The sequence below is a fragment of the Bison bison genome, unplaced genomic scaffold (genome assembly GCF_000754665.1).
Source record: "Bison bison bison isolate TAMUID 2011002044 unplaced genomic scaffold, Bison_UMD1.0 scf7180017864266, whole genome shotgun sequence".
Classification (NCBI taxonomy): Eukaryota; Metazoa; Chordata; class Mammalia; order Artiodactyla; family Bovidae; genus Bison; species Bison bison.
In genome coordinates this window covers 6,634,373-6,656,519 of record NW_011494838.1, presented here as the reverse complement: position 1 = coordinate 6,656,519, position 22,147 = coordinate 6,634,373, and the positions used below count along the sequence as shown (strand labels likewise).

Here is a 22,147-nt window from a genome sequence, read left to right as displayed (position 1 = left end):
GATGCTTCCAAACTAGTACTGGAGAAGACTCTTGAGAGTCCCTTGGACTGCAAGGAGAGCAAACCAGTCAATGCTAAAGGAAATCAACCCTGAATATTCATTGGAAGGAGTGATACTAAAGCTGAAGCTCCAATACTTTGGCCACCTGATGCAAAGAGCGGACTCATTGGAAAAGACCCTGATGCTGGGAGAGACTGAAGGCAGAAAGAGAGGGGGCAACAGAGGATAAGATGGTTGGATGACATCACCGACTCCATGAAGAGAAGTTTGAGATGTGGTGAAGAACAGGGAAGCCTGGTGTGCTGCAGCTCAGAGGGTAGAAAAGAGTCGCACATGACTTAGCAACAACAACGAAAAATGTGCCAGTCATTCTGTTAGGCACAGAACAACGCAAACAGATCTGGACCATGGTCTCACAGAATCCTGAGTCTAATCAGAGTAGCAAAATATTTAATAAATTAATCCAAATAATTTTAAAAAATGTACCATTACAGAAAACAAAAGAGAAGAACTCATAGGGAAAAGAGCTTTGTCTGAAGAAGTAGTATTTAAGCTGAGACCAGAATGATGAGAAGGAATCACCCATGACAGATTAGGGGAGGAAAGGGAGGAATTTTTTTCGCAGATAAGGACAATAACAGCATATGCAAATGGTCTGTGGTGGGAGAAGCTTAGCAAGTTTGCAGAACAGAGAGGAGGCCATGGAGGCTGAGCACAGAGGGTGGGGATCAAGAGCAGTGAGAACTCTGCAAAACTTTAAGCATGAAACTGCTATGGACAGAAGGATCATAACAGAGTGAATGCTGTGTAAGGAAGTGGAGGATAGGCATGCAAGCAGGAAGGTATGTGAGGCTGAGGTGTTTTGAAAACATTAGGAAGATGGATGTGGCCTGAAGAGGGGATGTATGAGCAGAGGTGAAGATGAGGAAGCTGGAAACAGACTACCATCACTGAGTTAAGAAATCTGAACACCCAGGTAAGGCATCGAATAAGGTGTTGACTAGGAAAGAGCTCTGAAATTTTAGAAAGCGCCACCCAAAAGTGACATTTACATGGCATTCACAGGGGATGTCAGAAGAGTTAATAAACACCTCCTCAGTTGCCTGTCACCCTAGAGTGCTTTATTGACACCAAACATGAGTTCCCTACACCCTTGGGGACCACTCAAAACATTCCAAAAAACTGTGATCTCCCTGCTGCAAAATCCCTTCTGCCGATTTAGAAGCTCAGAATCACTCCGCAGCAGTGTCCTGCCTTGGAGAACAGATGCTAGTTGCCTATTTTTCCTCCCGAATCTGAGAGTGAAGCTAGCTCATGGGCTCTAGGCTCCAGCTACATCCCCGGGACAGCAGGAGCTCAGCACCTTCCCAAAGATCATATAATTCAGTGTGAGGTCCTGTGTTCACATCCTGGCTCGGCCCCTTAGCATGATAGCTCACGTGCCAGAGTTTTGACATGGCTCAGCTACTTTCCCCTGCATGACTGGACACATCGTTTAACCCTTCTCAGCTTCAGTCTCCTGCTTTGTAAGGTGGGGAAATATCACTGCACAACCCTTAGGGCTGTTGAGATGTGTAACTGCCATAATTCCTAGAAAGTTCCCAGACAGTGGTTATCACAAGTGGAGGTTAGCTGTCATCTGCAGCAGCAGCAGCAGCGGCTCTGGCTTCCTATTCACCTCTTTCATCTAGCTTCCCCTCGGGGTTCATTACAAATAGCTCAATGAGATAATGTATAAGACAGCAGCTGCACTCCTATAGGGACTCAAGAAAGTCCCGCCTACTCCATTCTCTCCACAAGGGTCCCATTTACCCTGAAACATTCTGATCCATAATTCTGAGCAACAGTAAGTTTTAGCCTACTGGTCCATGTCAGAGAGACTGTGACCCCTCGCCATGTATCAAATGTGGACCACTGCTTGTATCTGATGCCATTTCTTTTTTTTCTTTTCCTACCTTAGGTCCTGAACCGAAGTGGGACAGAGAAGCCAAGCCTTTATTTGGCATTGCTTCACCTAAGAATCACTGCTCGAGTAACCATGAAGACTGACTTCTGACAAAGAAAATAATTTGGACCAATCAGAAAAGAAAATCATAAGTGAAAATTGCATATTTAAAATGAAGGCAACTATATATATATATATATACACACACATATAAAAAGCTCAGAAAGGTCCATGAATAGTATACGAATTGTCAAGGTGATGGGGCAGTGGGTGGTTTGTGCAGATTTGTATAGAAGATGTACAGGCCCCCTTGAGAGTACAAAACAAATTCTAAAGTGAATGCTTGTGGTGGTATTTCCCCAAACTGTAAATGTGTAATCTGTAATTATAAGTGTGTAATGTGCACCCTTTAATACAGAGATTCTGCTTTTAGGCATCTGTTTTATAGAAACAGCCTTAAATTTTGCAAAAATATGTATGTTTGTGTGTATGCGTGTGTGTGTGTGTGTGTACAAGGATGTATACTGACTCACTGTGAGTGCAGCAAATTGAGATGATAATCAACAAAAATGAAAAGTAGAGCGAATGCTGGTATGACTGGTGTGTTCCAATCCTGGAATCTTATAGAGCTTTCCAAAAGAAGATAGGCATGCAGGGTTGACTCGGAAAGATGCTTTTCATACACTGTTTGGTAAACTATGAAACTGCTGCAAAATGATATGCATGGCTGAGATAGCCCTATTACTGTATATCTGGTGCAAAATGCATATATCTTATCTATACCATATACATAAAACACATACATTCCATAAGTAGTTATGCTGGAAAATATGCTAGAAGATTATAAATCAAACTATTTTCAATGATTAGCCGTTGGGTCCCATTAGTGGGATGCGGTAGCGAGACAATGGAAGGGTTTTTAGTTCTTGTTTTATGCAACTCACACCCCTTCCTTCCTCCCTCCCTGTTTTCTTTCTTTTCTCTCTCCCTTTCCTTCTCTCACTCCTTCCCTCCACTCCCCTCACATCCTTCTATTACAAATAGTATACAATTCTTTACCGATAATAAAACAAAATTAAGAAAACCCAATATCCATTCAGCCATCCCCTACTCTGTCCCTTGATAAAGTGATAAATCTGTTATTTTAATTTCCTTGAGCTTCCATGCATAATATTCAGGAAAGGGAGACATAAATTTAAGCACGGATAAGGAGAATTGGAATTAAAATGCATCAAGTTTCTGTTATGGACCCAACGCAATGCTGAGTAGTCACATATTGACATGATTAAATTCCCAGCAACTGGCTAAGGTGATATGAAGGGTGATGCTCGCAATACCTAAGAACGTCTAAAGTACAGGGATTAACCAGCAACATGAGCTGCCAGCCATTATCCTGGAGAAGCACTCTAAAGCTGACCTGTTCCTAGATGGCAGGGACCTCAGGAGGGTCCTTGGGAGGGGGTGTGATGGCCAGGCAGTGGGAGGGCATGGGAGTGGGGCATTCAGGGCAACAAGCTTCTTAATGGCTGGCATAGAAGAATTTCAGGGCTTAACAAAGGGTATGTTCACATGGGTATGTATTGGCTGAAAGTCAGCCTGCTCAGTATAGTGCTCTAGGGGTATCGGAATTCAGGCTTTGTCTCTTGATAAACAAAGTTTCTCCCTCTGCCTCCAGGTTATCCCCTATTACCTAAAGGTCCAAGCTGCAAATAACAGGAGGTGCTCAAATATGATGAAGTAGTTTGAATCTAAGGACAAATTTTAAATGTGAGAGGTGTAGGTGGGGCTAGCCCTTGGCAATATCATTTCATCCCCTCTGGGAATAACTTTTATAGGACTTGCCCAGCTCCTGATATCTGTCTGCTCTGGACAAAATACACAGTTGTTCCGTCCCTGGGATTCTCCAGGCAAGAACACTGGAGTGGGTTGCCATTTCCTTCTCCAGTGCATGAAAGTGAAAAGTGAAAGTGAAGTTGCTCAGTCGTGCCCAACTCTTCTCGACCCCATGGACTGCAGCCTACCAGCCTCCTCTGTCCATGGGATTTTCCAGGCAAGAGTACTGCAGTGGGGTGCCATTGCCTTCTCCTATAGTTGTTCCCAGGTCCCCCCAGAAAGAAAGGATCTAATGAGTCTCTCCAAAAACTACCCAAGGCAACAGGAAGCATATTCAGCCTGAGCTGCTGCTGCTGTATGTTCCACAATCTGCCAGCAGAACTGTCCCCTTCTGTCCAGGCAAGGAGGTCCCAGGAGCTCAGAGGCCACAGCACAGCAACCACAGCCCCTAGCCACCACCTTTGCATGGACAGGGTGACCAGTATCCTGCCTGGACCCAGGGAAAATGCATCTCCTACTTTCTTCCTGCCCACACGTCTTCCTTCCCCACCCTTATCAGATCTAAGGGCAGCTGGGTAGAGTATTAAATGAAGTGCTTGGTTTTATTTCAGACTGTACTTCATTTTAAAGCAAAGTCAGAGGAATAATGTGGTCAGATGAAAACGGGTGAGATGAAGGCATGAGTTTGCAGGTGGCGAAGAGGTTCACCAGGACCACGCAGCCAGTGCAGACAAGAGCAGGGCCCTGAGCCCACCTGCTCATCCCCACCGCACCAGGCTGCCTTGCAAGGACTGGGTCTTATTTCTCATGCATTCACCACTCGTTCTCTTTAGATTTCTCTTGTATGCGTCTCATCTGAAGTTGGTTTCAGAAAATAAGCGTCTGGTTTTGTTATCGTTTAGATAGAGTTCTGCTTGAAAGAAAGCACAAGGGACAAAGTTATCTTTAAGACGTGCTGCAGTGTGAAGCTGAGAGTGTGCAGACTCTGCAGGACCCGAGGAGGAGGGGAGATCAGAGCACCTCCCCTCTCTCAGGAGTGCGTCTCCTGTATCCTCTGGATCCAGCATGATTCAGTCCCCTGCGCAGGCTCTGTCATTCAAGAATCAGGAATGCATGCTTTGCACACATGAGTAACGGACACGTCCGACGACTGAAAGGGCAAGCCTGGGGATTCTCTTTAAGGAACACAAGTCCTGGAAGGCCCCACCCCCAGTGAAATGGGCAGTCAGCATGATGCCACGTGGGCCATTGAGCATGACAGCTATCGACAGCAGGGGTGCTGTCTGGCCAAGAGGCCGGGGCTCTTACCTGGACTCTGCCATGCCCTGGGAGAGACCCGGGACGGGTCAGGCTTCAGCTTCCATTTCCCAGGAGGCTTACTGGAATTTTTCTAAAAAAATTTTTACACTGATTTGTTTTCCCCCCTACCATAATACGAATCAGCCATAATTATACATATGTTCCCTTCCTTTTGAGCCTGACTTACCCCTCATCCCACCCCTCTAGTTCATCACAGAGCTCCAGACTGGGCTCCCTGTGTTACACAGCAGCTTCTCACCAGCTATTCGTCTTACACAAGACATATATATATAGAGAGAGGATGAAGATGAGATGGTGGGATGAGATGACAGAGGATGAGATGGTTGGATGGCATCACCGACTCGATGGATATGAGTTTGAGCAACCTCCGGGAGTTGGTGATGGACAGGAAGTCTGGCATGTTGCAGTCCAGGGGGTTGCAAAGAGTCAGACTCGACTGAGACTGAACTGATTTGTTGATGCTATTTTCTCCATCCGTCCCACCCTCTCCTTCCTCCTCGGTGTCCAAAAGTCCATTCTCTGCCTCTGTGCCTCCATTCCTTCCCTGCAAATAGGTTCGTCAATACCCTCTTTCTAGATTCCATATGTATGCTTTAGTATACTGTATCTGCTTTCCTCTTTCTGACTTACTCCACTTTGTATAACAGACTCTAGGTTCATCCCCAACCAGGGGCTGCTCTCTGCTGGGTTCTGGCCATCACTACTGATGGCCTCGGTCAACATTTTGGTTTCTAGAATCCCCAGATTTGAGGACAGTGAGATAGCTTGAGGCCTGGAACTGAGAACTTGGGGCTCTAGCCAATGCTTGGATTTATTCGACTGATAGAATCATTTAGCCAACAGGCATTTTCAGAGTGCCTATTAGGCATTAGTTACTGTGCTGGACATTAGTGAAACTGCCCTTGCTTTCAAAAGTCACGGGGCTGGGATGTACACCATGATGACTAGAGTTAATAATACTCTATTGTATATTTTAAAGTTGCTAAGAAAGTCAAGTTCTCATCACAAGAAAAATGTTGTCATGCTGTGAGGCCATGGATGTTAACTAGGCATTGTGGTGATCATTTCTCAACATGGACAAATACTGAATCATTGTATACCTGGAACTAATGCAAGACTGCATGTTAATTATACCTCAATTAAAAAAAGAAATAATTTTTTTTAAAAAGTCTCTACATCTGGAGTAGGAGACAGAAAGAGAAACTATTATTGAACAGTGGTAAGCGATAAGCTCAAAGTAATCACAGCCTATTCCAGGAACTGAAGGAGGTTCTAGACCTCTCCTCTTGGCCAGGCTGGGGAAGACTGTAGTGTGAAAAACAAATCCCACTCTAGGGAAACTTCTTTGGGGTTTGCAGTGCATTTATTATTTCAGCCCCACAGCAAAACTATGATGGGCAGAAGAAGAAGTTAGTCACTCAGTCGTGTCCAACTTTTGCGACCCCATGGGTTGTAGCCCACCAGGCTCCTCTATTCATGGACTTCTCCAGGTAAGAATACTGGAGTGGGTAGCCATTCCCTTCTCCAGGGATCCTCCTGAGCCAGGGATTGAACCCCGGTCTCCTACATTACAGGCAGATTGTTTACCATCTGAGCTACCAGGGAAGCCCAAGAGATGAGCAAACTGGTTGCTAATTCACCCATTTTCCATATAAACACAGGAGGGCTTAATAAATTAGGCTGCAAAGTCCACGTCTAGGAAAACGGGATGATGCTTTCTGTCATGTCCAAGTGACTTTCTTCTTTAGACAAGAGAAGCAGGGTGCTATGACCTGATGGCATGGCTCCTGAATAACCTCAGTCTCTCGGGCCATCTTTCTTGTCTGACATTTGCTGGACATTCTTTACACGAGAGGCACTGCGCTAGGCAGCACTGTGAAGAATGAAACCAATGCAGACTGCACTTATTCTAAGATGAAAAGTCACACAAAAAATGATAAGTAATGTTTGACAAAGTGAAGAATTGAGGAGACTGTCAGTAAACCAACAGTTCAAAGACAGAAGAGATCACGGCGGAGAAGGGAAACGATGTGGACATTCCAGGGCACTGAGAAAACAATGGCGGCTGGCACCTAGAGGGAGGCAGGCAGGGAACAGGGAGCTGGATTAGGGAGCGTCTTAGGAACCCAGCAAAGACCGAGGGCCTGAGGTGTACAGATACAGCTCTCAGGGATTCGGCAGGTACCATATCCTAGGCCTTCTGCTAGGTACTTGGTATACATTGATTTTTATATTTAATCCTTCCAAAAATCCTTCAATGAGGAGTCTGAGACTTGGAAGATTGAATTCCCATTTTTGTAGGTTGTTCAGCAAACAAAGGAGACAAGATTTGAACTCAGGTCCAAACAACCCCAAAACTGTTCTCTTACTTACTGTACCACTCTCTTCCCTCCCTAGGTTTCTAACCTTGACAAAAATGTCTCCTTTTTAAGAAATTCCTAAAGTTCCTATTTTCCACTGAGCATCATGGAAAGATGGATCTGAGAGAAAGGACCTTGAGTGCAGGAGGAAAGAATGTTAAGTTCACAGCTCAGGACTGGTCTGAGCAGTGATGATGATTTCTCTTGGCTCACAAACAGGAGTAGTTTTAACACTAGAGCCTCTGGGCCAAACCTTGGACACATCACCATCACCAGGGTCATAAAGACGATATAGGAGGGAAAAAAGGGCAGAACAGTGATTCTATAGCATTTTCCTAAAGGAAAAATAGCCAAATTTCATCTATAAACAAACTGGAGGCATAGACACTGAAAAAAGACAGATATAAGCACATCCTGTATTCAGGTCTAAATAATCAATCATCCTCCAACAGAACAATGAGAATGGGTCTTGGCAATAGCATATATGAAAAAAAGTGAGAGGTTTTTAGTCATCTAAAAGTCAACCACAAGTCAGCAACAGCTGCAAAAAAACAAATGTGACTCAAGCTGCATGAACAGAAGCATAACACCAGGCAAAAAGGAGGTGAAAATTGCATTTTTCTCAACACAGGAGCATTCCCACCTTGAGGAACAGAGTGTCACTTCTGGTGTTACACTCCAAGACATGAAAAATTAGAATCTCCATCTAGAGGACAGTGACTAGAATGGCCAAATGTCTGAAAATATGTCACATCAGAGTGGCAGAAGAAACTGGGATTATTTGTTGATATTGATTTCTAAAAGTTACCAGGTGCCTTTTTTTCTCCCTGTTGTCATATTTCCCAAGAGCTGTCTTGGAGAAGGAAGTTTCAGATTCAGTTTCTGATATGGAGAGCCAGAGAAACAGACTGCAATTCAGTCTAAGGAAAAACCTTCCAACAGTAGGGTCTGCAAGTGAGATGAGCTCTCTCCTGAGGAGTGAGAAGGCCATCCAGGGAGGCAATCAAGAAACACTAAAAGATGCTGAACTACATAACTTCTGATGCTCCTAAAAATTCTAATTCCAAGAATACGGACAGTCTTTATTTTTTTCCCCCCTCACCATCACCAAAGAATCAAGAAGAGAGGAACTCTGAAAACCCAATAGAAGTTGGCCATAAGTCAAAAATGGCTTATCCCAGAAAACACTTCCTGTGTTCTCCTACCGTCCAGGTCCTGCGCCTCTCCCCAGCTCCCTAAAATTTGACCCCCCGGGAAGGTGGGATGCAAGACTCACCTTTCTTCTCGAAGTCACCCTTCTCTTCCCCTGGTCGGCCCAGGCTGTCCAGGCTGTGAGTCACCTGGCTGCCAAACTCGTCCTCACGGGAGACGTGGTTGGCCCGCCGGGGCAGGTCGTCCTCCTCTTCGTAGTCGTAGTCATCCAGGATGGGCGTCTCGCGGATGGGCACGCCGATGACCGAGTTATGCGCCTGCAGCCGGGAGGCGCGGAAGCTTTCCCGGGCCGGCGGGCCCAGCAGCACAGACGGGATGTAGTGAATCTCGTGCGTGGCTTCCGTGCTGGCGCTCTTCTGGGGGATGCGACGCCGCTTCTGCCAGCGCCGCTGGGCGTACAGCGCCACCGTGAACACCAGCAGCAGCAACAGCAGGGCAATGAGGCCACCCTGGAGCGGGAGGGAAGAAGGACACGCAAGTGGACCCCTGTTCTTTGGGCTGGAGTGCCAGAGAGGGGTCGCCGTCCACCACACGCAGCCCACGATCCCTGGGTTTGGCTCTCGGAGCCTCCGGAGCCCACGGAGTGACACCGTTTCCAAACCTAGCTTTCTCACCAACAAGCTGTGTGACCTTGGAGAAACTGCTTCACCTCTCTGAGCCTTGCTTTTCACTTGTATAATGGTCAGCAAGAACCCCTGCTCTTCCTTCTTCAGGAAGTCCCCACGAGGAACAAATGAGCTGAGTGATGAGCATGTCAGAGAGATGCATGCCGCTAAATACTAGGGTGGTGGCTTCACATCTAGAGTGTCTGAGTCCCGACTCTGCCTCTCACCAGCTGAGTGACCCCAGGCCATTTGAACACACCCTCTCAGCCTTGCTTCCTGGTCTCTAGAAAGAATCCACGGAGGGCTCAAGGGACAGCAGTCTTTCTTCCATCCTGCTGGGAATACACAAGTCAAACAATTTCTGTATCATCTATACTTTTATTATCTGAAACACTAGCCTTTTTAATGTTGAGTCCCCACAGGGGGCGTGGGACAAAGTAGGTACTTCATAAATATTTATTGAATGAATGAATGAACACATGCGCTCTTCTAGGGCTCCTTTCATCAGGAGTTTAAGGCACACTGCAGTTTATTTTTCTCTAATACATCCAACTGGTTAATATTTGGTTGAGTCTGCATACCATACATTAAATTGAAATAGGTAAAGTGTTTATGAACGGATCTTACATGATTCATGAGGCTCATGAAATACTCTGCTCCGTGAGCTCCTCCAGGGCAGGGGTGTTTCTAAAGCCCATCTATGGTGCCCACAGCACCTGTCAAAGGCCGACGTGGAAGATCTGCATTCTCCTCGCCTGCCTTCTTTCACTCTGTCAGAAGCATCTGCATTGAGCAGGGCTAGCCCCTCGGATAGCTGCTTCTCTTCTGTATATACTGTGCTTTTTGCCTGGGAGATTCCAGACCACTATGTGGAGTCCCTGCTGTGTAACCCCAAGAGTTGGGGAGGACCATGCCTGTGGTTAGGAGGAGAGGGGTGAAGAAATCAAGAGACTCTGAAGCTCAGATGCTGAGTAGCAGAGCAAGCTCTGAGCCTCAGAGTGTGAGCGTGAGAGAGTGTGTGTGTGTGTGTGTGTTTGGCTTTTTTTTTTAGCTTTAAAACCTGTATTCTTTCGACCATACCCATTGGTTGATTGTTCTGCCTTAACTCATTAAAGGCAAGGGCAATTTCTGAAAACCACTTGTATAACATCTAGCAAAGATGACAGATGTTAACTAACCCTGAACAGATCACCTTGGTGGGGAGATGACTGCGGTTAAGCATACCTGTTTAGGCTAAGAACATCATTTACTAAAATGATTCAGCTGTCCTGTTGACTAAAAATGATGATTCTTTTTTTCAAGTCCTTCAGCTCTCTAAGCTAGAATTCATCACCTCCATGGGGAGTGGGTGGTGAGTGGGCTCGGAGGTGGCCAGGGCTGCAGGCATGGCTGACAGCCCTGTTTTGACTCTGGCAATGAGTTACTCTGGGATCCCCAGGAAGGTTTCTCTGGATGTCAGAACTCAGAAGTAAATATACAAACCAAACAAAGCTCTAAGTATATGTATTTCTGTGTGTGGGTGGGCGCAGTCTGTCAAGTGTGCATGAAATGTGTGTGTGGCACCACTGGAGCCCCAGAAAAATAAGAACACACCCCTTTCTCCTCCACAGAACATATAATAGAGACTGCTCTAGGTCTAGAAGTCATGTATGATGTGGTATTGTCAGTTTTTTTGCATCAGAGATAAGAAAGGCAAGCGACAGAGGGTGGTGTGTGGACGGAAGAGATGCTAAGAAAAATGAGTGAGGAGAAAAAGGAGGCAAGAAGAACCCTATCACTTCATACACAAAACAGTAGACCCGCCCCTTACTATTTTTAATGTTATTTTATTTAATCTTCAAGACAATCCTCTGTGATAAGGGATTATAAGTTCCATTCCATAAATTAAATGAGGAAAAGTCAGAGAGGTTACGGAATTGCTTAAAGTCACACAGGCTTTGATCCTAGGTCCAGCTGGGAATAAAAAGCCAAAATGTGGTGGAGCAGGAATGTGAACCCAGCTCTTCACTGCATAGCCAGTGGCTACTGCACAGCAATTGTACAGCCCAAAGGGAAGGAAAAGAAAAGTGAGAAAGATGGTGAGGGTGCACAAAGAAAAAGGGAACCCCAGGAAGGGAAGGGAAAATGCTGTTTTCAAATCCAGGATTCAGTGGGCACGTCTCAAGGCAGTCTCTGCAGTGAAGACTTTAATTTTGCTCCATTGTTGCCTGATTCATCCCTTCTCATCTTTGGTTGTTTCGTTCTCTGTAACCCTCCCTACAGACCTTCCCTGCTCCCAGAGCCCTTCATCCCCACTCTGCCCACTCCAGTTATGGGTGTGTGGCCCTGTTCTCAGACCCAGAGCCAAAACTGACCTGGGAAAGATGAGGCTTAACCAACCTGTCCACAGGCAATTACCGTACCACATCATATTGGCTCTCTTCCCCCATCAAATCCCAACTACCCTCCCAGGTCACCCATGCAGTGCTGGATCAGCTCATAAAGCACCTCGGGGAACTCCTGTATCATGCACAGAGGCCAAGAGCTGACCTCAGAGGGACACAGTTTTAGTCCAGGTTCTCCTACTTAGAGGCTGCATGACCTTGACTAGGTCACTGCCTTTCAGAGCCTTGGTTTCCTCATGGGTTATATGAAGGCAGTATTCAGTAGCACCTCAATGGATCATTGTGAGGCTAAGTGAGATGCCCATAGAGTACTTAGTGTTGTGTGGGGCACATGTGACTGCTCACAGCTACTGCTATTGTCAACAGCATTCAGGAAGTCCATATTTAATGCTGAATGAATGAATGAATGAATGATTGACCTTTTGCCCCTAACGGCTTCCCTGGTGACTCAGACAGTAAAAAATCTGCCTGCAGTGTGGGAGACCCAGGTTTCATCCCTGGGTTGGGAAGGTCCCCTGAAGAAGAGAATGGCTATCCACTCCAGTATTCTTGCCTGGAGAATTCCACAGACAGAGGAGCCTTGTGGGCTATATATAGTCCATGGGGCTGCAGAGAGTCATACACAACTGAACAAGTAACACACAATATTACCTCTGCCCCAGGATGCTCATTCTGCAAAACTTGTCATGGATTCCCAAACCCTTCTCAATGTAGACCAAACACTTCAATGAAAGTGAAAAGTGAAAGTGAAATCGCTCAGTCATGTCTGACTCTTTGCAACCCCCATGGACTGTTACCTACCAGGCTCCCCTGTCCATGGGATTTTCCAGGAAAGAGTACTGGAGTGGGTGCCATTTCCTTCTCCAGGGGATCTTCCCAACCCAGGGATCGAACCCAGGTCTCCTGCACTGCAGGCAGATGCTTTACCATCTGAGCCACCAGGGAAGCCCCGATATTGAGCTACATGAGCTATTTGTATATTTCTGAGAGTAAACCTTTGTAAGTTGCTTCATTATAAGTATATTCTCCCATTCTTGTACTCAGGAAATGTATTTTATTCAGATTTGTCTCTAATGAAATACATCAAGTAGAACTGGTAGTAAGAAGAGCTAAAAGCGTTAAGATCATTAACAATTCAACAAACAAGGAGCGTAAATAACTTCTTTGCTTGCATGTCACAAGTTAAGCATGCTTCCCAGGCAGAGTCCATATGGCCATGGATTCTTCAGCAGGTTTCGTTGTTGTCAGTCAATAAGCATTTCCTGAAGACGTCTTTGGGATGTGATGCATTGCAAGAAACCCATGCATTTTCTCCTCATCAGTTCATTTCATTTCAGTCACTCGGTCATGTCTGACTCTTTGTGAACCCATGGACTGTAGCCTACCAGGCTCCTCAGTCCGTGGAATTGTCCAGGCAAGAGTACTGGAGTGGGTGCCATTTCCTTCTCCAGGGGATCTTCCCAACCCAGGGATCGAACCCAGGTCTCCTGCACTGCAGGCAGATGCTTTACCATCTGAGCCACCAGGGAAGCTGAACACTTGGATATGCTCTCTCATTTAGCTTCACACCTGTGCGTGTTAGGTATCCCTGTCCTATGTTATGTGAGGAAAGAGGCCCAAAGACAGGAGGCTGTTGATGTAGGCAGTGTGGCTGAACTCCATCATGGATTCACAGTTCTGCTTGGGGTGGGAAGGGCCAGGTGCTCAAGGTGTAATCAGCCTCACTTCTGCTTCCTCAACTTACCTGGGCAACTTCAGACACAGATTTCCCAGCACAGAGAACCCCCAGGAGGAAGCAGCAGAGGGAAACCTCCCCACCTCCCTCCCTCCACTGTGATGGAAGCTGAGCTTGGGACCTTTAGCTTCATGATCTGCCGACTCGTTTGATGTAACCCCAAGCCAGTGGCTCCAACCCTCTTATTGGGGTACAGGCTCCCTGCCCCTCATTCACCAGCCTGTCCTGACCTTTGCTCCCCCCAGCTAAGCTCTCAGCTAATCCAATGGCCATATGGCTTCCATTATAGATCAGGATTTTACTGTGAAAATTTGGGCCAAAGAGAATTCCAGGGATCAAGGGCTCACAGTGCCACTGACCCACTGAAACAGACACCCCCCAGGCTGGGCTCCTAAAGGGCTCCGGGGGCCTCATCCAAGACACAGTAGCAGCTCAGGTGATGTTTCTAGCACCACTGACCAGCCCTCCTTCCTTCCTAGATCCTAAAGGAGTGGTGGGTTAGGCTTAGAGCAGGCAGGAAAAAGTCCTGAATTCAAGTTCACTCGTGTGATCTTGAATTTCCTTGTTCACCCACTGTGTGATCTCAAGTTTCCTCGATGCCCTCCAGACCCTCAGTTCACTCATCTGTAAAATGGATTTGGTACTACTTGGAATAGTATAGCACACAGTTAGGGCCAAAGGCTGGGGATCAGAGAGACTTCTTTATAATCTCACGCCATCACATAAAAACTGGGCAATCTTGGACAAAGGGCTGAACCTCTCTGAATCACAATTTTCTCATTCACAAAATTGTGTAAAAAGTGTCCTTACTCAGGGAGGTTAGATGTGAGTTCACGGATGTGACGTGTGGCGCTCAGGGCCTAGCACATGGAGACCCATGACACTCATTCGTGGCACCCACAAGGTTGTCGTGTAAATGAAATCAGGACAGTGCTGCGACAGCCCTTGTACACTGAAGCGTACTGTGCACAAGCAAAGGGTTGCAAGAGAAGCGTGTGGCCACCTCTGTCCTAGTGGGACGTCCCACCCAAAGAAAGCAGAAGAGTGACTCAGGGTCAGGGAGAAACTACGGCCTGCATCCACCAGGACAGGTCCAGGCTGCTGCGCCGCTCCGCTCCTGAGGGTCTGGACCCCCACGTCCCGGCGGTCTTCCTTCAGGGCAAGCAAACAAAAGCAGGAGCTGTCGCTGGAAAGGGGGGCAGGGCCAGAGTGTCCAGCCACCGAGTCAGCCCGCCAAGAGCAAACACAGATCCAGCAGGGGAGAAACCGCTGCAGGGTGAGCAGGGAGTGCAGGAGGGAGAGGAGGGTGCAGGCAGAAGGCTGTGGATTGTTAGAAAGCAAGTTAAGAAGAATCTGAGGCTCGAGGCGGTGGCAAGCTGAGGTCCTGTGGGCCTCAGGGACAACCCGATGCCAAATCCGATTTGGACAATGTGTTCCCTCTAGGGCAGCCCGAGACCAACAAGATCGGAGAAGCAGCAGCAAGTCCCAGAAATAAAAATCCCAGTCTGTTGGTTAGGGGTCAGTTTCTGCGAGACTGCAAAAAGCACAAGCCTTGGGTGATGACTTTTACCTTCTTCTTATGGGACTGAAGATTTCACTAAACTGCCAGGCAGGAAATGGGAAAGAGAGGGGAAATGGAGTGTGTGTTCCCATTTGTTCTGGAACGTTCCCTACCAGAAGCCTCTCTAGAGCAGGATCTGCCCACTTTTCTTCTGTTACTGACACTGCGTCTCAGCTCTCTCAGTGGAGCCAGGCATGGGTGAGGGTGGGTGATGTCAAGGGCAAACTGACATGATGGGGTAACCAGGTGTCGCTGGGGCGTTCAGGCCGCTGTGGGGTCCGTGTCCCTGCTTGCCTTTGGCCATGACAAGCTGGCTAAGATGGTCCGCTTCCTTGTGCTACAACAGGCTCACCTACAAAAATGTGCTGGTTGGTCCCAATGGGAAAGGTCAAGTAAGGCTAAGGATGAAACAAGACAATAAAAGGTTAGGATGAAAGGTCTGGCTCCACTGATAAACACCGGTCTCGGCCCTTCAGTTGCTCTAGTCCCCCATCCCAAATCCAGTCCTCCCATGCCCTTCCCCTTTGCTTGAAGCCCTTGCCTGACCCTGCTCCCTCCCACTCTCAGAATAATGTCCAGATCCCCAGCCTGGCACCCAAGTCCCTCCGTGTCTAGGTCTCTGCTTCCTTCTCAAGCCTCCCCCACCCCCAAGTCCTACCTCATATCCAGTCCAGGAGTTGTGCTATGGCGTTAGTGTCCCCTCAGACTGCAATGCTCCGAGAGCTTCCCCAAGGGCTCCTCCCTCAATCCAGAGCTCTCAGTCACTCATTCCCTGTAGCGGTGCCCACCCAGAACTGCAGAAAGCGGTTTTACTTGGAAACAGAGTCTTTGCATTTGTGATTAATTGAGATGAGGGCATACTGGACTGGGTGGGCCCTCAATCCAGGGATTGGTGTCCTTATAGGAAGGAAGGAGCAAGGACCTGCTGAATAGCACAGGGGACCCTGCTCAACGTAATGCAGCAGTCTGGATGAGAAGGGAGTTTGGGAGAGAATGGATACAGGCATAGGTTTGGCTGAGTCACTGCTGGGCACCTGAAACTATCATCATGACATTGTTAATCGGCTATACTTTAAAATAAAATTAAATTTTTTTAAAGGAAGGAAGGGACGGACACACACATACACACACACACACACACACACACACACACACACACACAGCCATATAGTGATAGAGACAGAGACCGGCTGGATGCCTTTATGAGCTAAGGAAAACCAAAGATTGCTCGCAACCATCAGAAGCTACTGGGAGGCATGGGACATATTCTCAGATTCTCCCTCGGACCCTCCAAATGAGCAGACCCCAATGACATCTTGATCTGGGGCTTCTGGCCCCCTGAACCCCAAGAGAATAAATTCCCATTGTTTTAAGCACCTGCCCCCAAACCCAGTGCATCGTGATTAACTATGGCAGCCTGGGAAACGGATACACTCATCTTCATCTGCTCATCTCCATGCACCCAGCCATCTCAGCTTGGCCATTACCTCCTCGGGGAGCATCTTTTCCTCTGCAAGCTGGAATGAGGTTGTGCCCTCCTACTGCTCAAATCCCATGGCTGTCAGTTATCCAGCTCCACTGCTACAACCTAACAGTCTGGTTGACCATTTTCCCACTGGAGTTTCTAAGCTTTCATTTATCCAGCCTAAAACTTAGAGCTTGGCCCAGAAAGGTGCTTAATGAACACCCAGAAGCCTAAAACCTGCCCTAACTTCACCAGAGGAATGTAAATCTGGCAGCCCCGGTACCAGCTCTGACTTCAGTGTCCAGAGGACCCCTTACCAGACCTGAGACGGCCCCTCCTTGCAGCTCTGCCTTTATCCCAGCGCTCAAGCCTCCAGCTGGTTTGCTTACATACACGATATCAAACACAGAAAAACACGCAGAGGTGAAACATTCAAAGCACCCTCAAAACCGCCCCACTGAGAGAGCCTTCTGAAAAGTCAAACTTAGAACCCCATAGAGCCTGGCCCCATTTTAATCTATTTTCCCTGTTAGAATATCCAGGCATGGGAGAAGGAGCCAGAGAAAGGAAAGAAAAGGATAATGTGAGAAATGCTTTATTTGACAATGTGTCATTCGGAAACTGATTATTTCTGTCTTCGGCCTTTTTAATATTCCCTCACAACGGCCAAGCTGCAAAAGGATTTGGTATTCTAAGACTGGATTTATAATACTCTGTTTGGCGGTGATAAGAACATGGGCCTTTAATCCTCAGAGCTGTGAACATGCATATTCTCCCAAGTAATGTCCTTCCCTTCCCGTCACTTGTGTCTGGTCCCAACAGCTAGCCCCAGCATGGCTGAGGCCTGCTGACCCACTGGGGGTTCTCCTGGCCATATGCTGGGTGACAGTTAATCAGCAAAGGGGCTGGGCCTTAAAGTTCTCTGGGACGTCTTCTTCCAGGCTTCAGACTGTGCATAAACTGGAGGGAGTATAAGAGAACAGTCCAAACCCTCAGTGCTACAGATGAGGAAACAGGCTCAGGGAGTGAAAGTGACTTGCCCAAGATCATAGAACATCCTGAAATGGGCTTTGGGGGCAGAATATGCAGCCAGCACTCCACAAAGCTGCTAAGAAATCATGACTCCTGATAGCTTGATCTACAAAATAGTTTCTCCAAACGTTCTTTCCATCCTTTGCCACCATCACAAGTGCCTTTCACCATGTCAATGCAGCCTGAACGACCTCCCAGGCTTTATTCCATCTCCCTCACTGTTCTCAACCCATCTTCTACTATAACTAAGGCACAGCTGGAAACAAGGCCCCTCCCAACCGAGTAAGCTGGGAAGTCCTGCAGTGTGACAGTTCAAGTTCATCAACCACTTAAATCTCAAAATGTATGGCTTTGAGACACCCTTCTCAAAACGTGTGCTTCCGCCATCGGTGCCCCCAGCTCTGCCGAGTGCCGACCGTAGGGTGGGCACCATGCCAAGTATCCGACCACCTGGGAGCTCACCGTTCCTATTCAGTGCTCTGGGATCTCCTCTGCCTGAAAGATCGCTGTCACTGCTATCCCTCACCTCCACATCTGTAAGCTGACATACCAGGCAGGCTTCATGGCTACCTCCAATATATTCTCCGTGGGGAACTCCTCGGGGGCTTCCCCATCTGCAGCCTTAGCCAGAAGGAATTGCTCTATCTTCCGGATCCCCAGAATATTTCATCTCAACCCTCACTTCAGGAACTTCAGCATTTTCTGGCTTGTATTAAAGCTTTAGCATTCCCTACCTTGTCTTAGAGTTACTGATGCTCAAGCTCCCCTACTGCTGAGATGATTATACCCATAGCACAGATGGAAAAGCAGAGGCTCAGGAGACAGACTTGCTTGAGAACACACAATAAGGTGGCAAATGCATGCGACAAGACCTCCCAGCGGGGCCGCTTCCAGGGAAACTGCAGGCCCGCTCTCTCACAGACGGGGGACAGCCACGGGGCCTTGAGGAGAATAAGATGATGACATAGGCTAGAACCATATTGCCAAAGGCCTGATTAGTCTTTAGGCATTAAGGATCCGAGACTTATTTTTTTTAGCAACAGAGTGGCGTGATCACACTGTGCGGGGAGACTAGAATCTGGGAGACCAGTGAGCTAGCCATTCATAATCGTCTAGGACCTGGACTGGGGGGCAATTTTGCCCTGCAAGAGACACTTGGTAATGGACACATTTTTGGTTGTCACAACTGGGTAAAAGGTATGACTGGCATTTAATGGTAGAGGCTGGGAAATCTGTCAGCATCCTACATGGATGCTTACAGGATGGCCAGGAACAACAGAGAATTGCCTCTCTCAATAATGTGCAGAGATGGAAGAAGGCCTGGCCTAAGGGAGAGATGATAAGACCTGAGATTAGGGCAGCTGAAGTGAGCAGTTAGCTAATGGGGTAGAAATAAGATACACCACGGGACAGAAAGCCTTGGGGTTTGATTGGCAGGAAAGGGGGAGAGAGAGAGTGCAGCATGACGGTGAGCTGTGGATCCTGTCACTGCGTCAGAGATGAATCTATCTGTGTGTGAACTTTTCCCTAGGTAAGCTCCCAGAAGGTTATTAAAGATCCCAGCACAAAATCAAATGAAATAAGTTTACGCCTGTGAACAATGAGTGGATAAATGCACAACAAAGATTTGCATATACATATTATATACATGTACCTATGTATCCATGTGTATAAAAATACACTGAGACCTATCTTTATGTACCTATAGTTGGCTATATTTATGTAGAGTTATCTCTTTGCCTCTAGACAGATATAGAGTGACCTATTTAAGGAGGTCCCATTATAGAAAATGAAACTTTTTTCTTTTAAACTAATCATCTACTTACACTGTGTCTACTAGCAACCCTATTTTATTTCCCAAGATAATGCCGAAGGAGTAAAGTGAAAATGCAGAAGCTTTTTGGAACACACTCCCCATCCAGCTCTAATCTCCTTAATTATCTTTAGATCAGATCAGAAACCTTCAGTGATCATTCTGAACCCTTTAGCAATTCATCAAGGAGAAAACTAATGAACATTGAGCCAGACAGACATGGATTTGGCTGTACTATCTTTCCTGTGAGTGTCTGGTCCGTTGCTTGCGTTTCCTCAGTTTTCTCATCTGTAAATTAGGTTACTAACACCTAACTCAGAGGGTTTGGGGAGGATTACATGATACTGACCATAATGGTTTGCAAGTTATGGGTCTCAAGAAATATTAGAATCCTTGGTATTAATGCAAGGTCTTATTTCCTGAAAAAAATCAGATACAAGGTAATAGTGAAGCTGCCGAACTCCCTCCATTAAAGTATGAGGTAGTCTCTATACAGTTTCCCAAAGAATTCTCCTGATCACCCTGCTCTCCTCCTACAGATTTCAAGCTCTGTGACCTTGACCATGGCCCCTCCCCATTTTGGGGTGAGTAGATAAGATCAGCTGGTGTCTAACAGTCCTTCCAGCTCCAATATTCTAGAACAGAAAGGAAAAGGCAAACGTGGAGGCATCTGTGGCCAGGTGAAATATATATATATATATATATATAATCACGACATCCTGCCTCACATTTCAGTTGTATAAGCATAAACTAACTACACCAGTGAGCCCTCCAGTGCCCCTCGCACCATCTCATACAGCTGTGCTTTCGCACATGTTGTTCACTCTGCATGAAATGCCTGTGCGCTGCCGCACTACCCTCCCCCCCACCGACCAACTCCTGCTGATTTCTCTAGTCCTTTAAACCTCAGTTCTTGGGTCATGAGTTCTCAACAAACCTTTGTGAAACCTGCAGTCTCTGGCTTGTTAAACGGTCACCTGTTAGGACCCTCAGTGACTCCTCCTTCTGTCTGCCAACTACCCTCTCATCACCTGAGTGCCCCCGGAGAGCATCCTTAATCAACTCTGTGTACCCAAGACCAAGCCCCGGGTCCAATCCTGAGTAGATCTCATTATGTGTTGATTGTATTTCCACAGTGAGAGGCAGTGAAGAGAAGGCCAGGGTTTTATTTATTTCTGAATAACTTTGAATGGTACATGGTACACAGTAGATCTGCAATTACTTCTTGGAAGAATTAATGAATGAATCCATTATAAATGCCTCTTGGAGGGTAGGTGACTGATGTATACCTACATCTGTTTGGCAAGTCTCCATCTGTGTGGGAGAGAGAGGAGGGAAAACAATTCATAGGAGGCGTTTAGCACAAATCAGTATCCTTCTCCACATCCTCGGACGGCCTCTCAAGTTCTGTCGGAAATTCCACTCTGAAGATGGATGAATGGAGAGGGGGGTAGAAAGCATCTTTCAGAGGACTGATTTTTTTTTGCCTATTCTTTGAGTCATGAACATAAACAGATGAACCCTGGTAACTACGGAGGAGCCGTGCACTCATTCACTGATTCACCCGGGGAAGGGCATGTCTGGAATCAGGCAGGTCCAAGTTCAAGTTCTTACTCTGCCACTTTCTACTGGGGCGACCTTCTCTCAGTGAGACTGTTTTTTACACTTCTAACGTGAAATAATACTATTCACCAAAATGGGCTGTTGTGAGGATTAGATAAGGTGATGTATGTAAAATATGTCATCCAGCCCTGGACCTATTAAAATACATTCAATACAGGACTGTTGTTGGCTTAATTATCATTACCAATATTGTCAAGCTTCATCCCTGTGCTAAACCTTCTGCCTGAATTTGGGAACACACAGATAAGGCCTCAAGAACTTGCAGTCAGTTTGGGGAAATAGATAAGTGAGCAGATAATGACTGCAATGCCCCGTTTGATAAGCTCTACTCCAGAAGGACACATAGTAAGAAGCAAAAGTTTTGATGGCTTCTAAGTGCAAAACATAGAAGGGGTGTGAACAAAGTCTCCCTTGCTGTTCTAATTACAGTCACGTTCAAAGGTGGAGGAGTGGGCTGGCCTGCTGAGTCCAGTCACACCCCAAACAGGACAGAAAGCCTGGCTAACCAACTATACAGCCTGCTGACCACACGGGCTCTGGAGGAGACGGCCTGGGTTCTGGTTCCTGTGTTGTCACGTAGTGGCCATGGACTTTTGGGTGGGTCACTGTCCTTTTCTAAGCCTCGGTCTCACTGGAAAGTTGAGCAGAGCAGTCTTCACAGAACATGGCTATCGTGAGCATTAAACCAGCAAATGCACAAAGACGGATTCAAGATAATGTTTAGAACACAGCCAGTGGTCAAAAAATGGTGGTTTAAAACTTTTGAGGAAAGCCGCCTTGAGAGAGAAATCAGAAATCTTAGATCCTAGCTCCAGCCCTGTCCCCTTACAAACTAAGGAAGTTTGCAGAAAGCTCACTGGTCCTCATGTGCATTTTTTTTTTTTTAACAAGGTGGCCATAGCAACTTCGTGAGCAAAGTGTTCTTCATTTAACACACAAGGCAAGCCAGCCTACAAGAGGTGACTGTGCCGAGGTGATAGACTCAACTAGAGGCAGGGCACACACTTGTTCCAGAGTCCAAAGTCTGTAATGATCCCGAAGCTTTCAGTTTGCCCCTCCGGTCGGTGGTACCCGGAGCCTATGTCCTTTGCTTAGGGCATCATTCACAGGGAATGTGTCTCAGACATGCCTTTTAAAGTCCATGGAGAGACTCCTATTACCATGCCAACTGTAAACCAACAACCCAGTCCTCTGAGGATGAAAGAAGGGCTCAGACTGGCAAGGGTGCCGGAGGCTATGGACAAACTGTTCAATACTTA

At 46.8% G+C, this 22,147-nt stretch overlaps 1 protein-coding gene across 1 annotated transcript in view; it reads right to left on the bottom strand.

Moving 5' to 3' along the window:
* Window positions 1-22,147, bottom strand: part of LOC104994778 (astrotactin-2-like) — a 450,679-nt gene that overhangs the window by 211,492 nt on the left and 217,040 nt on the right. The window contains exon 3 of the mRNA XM_010848433.1: window positions 8,735-9,119. Within this exon, the coding sequence (XP_010846735.1) occupies window positions 8,735-9,119 (385 nt within the window). The remainder of the gene's footprint in view (window positions 1-8,734; window positions 9,120-22,147) is intronic.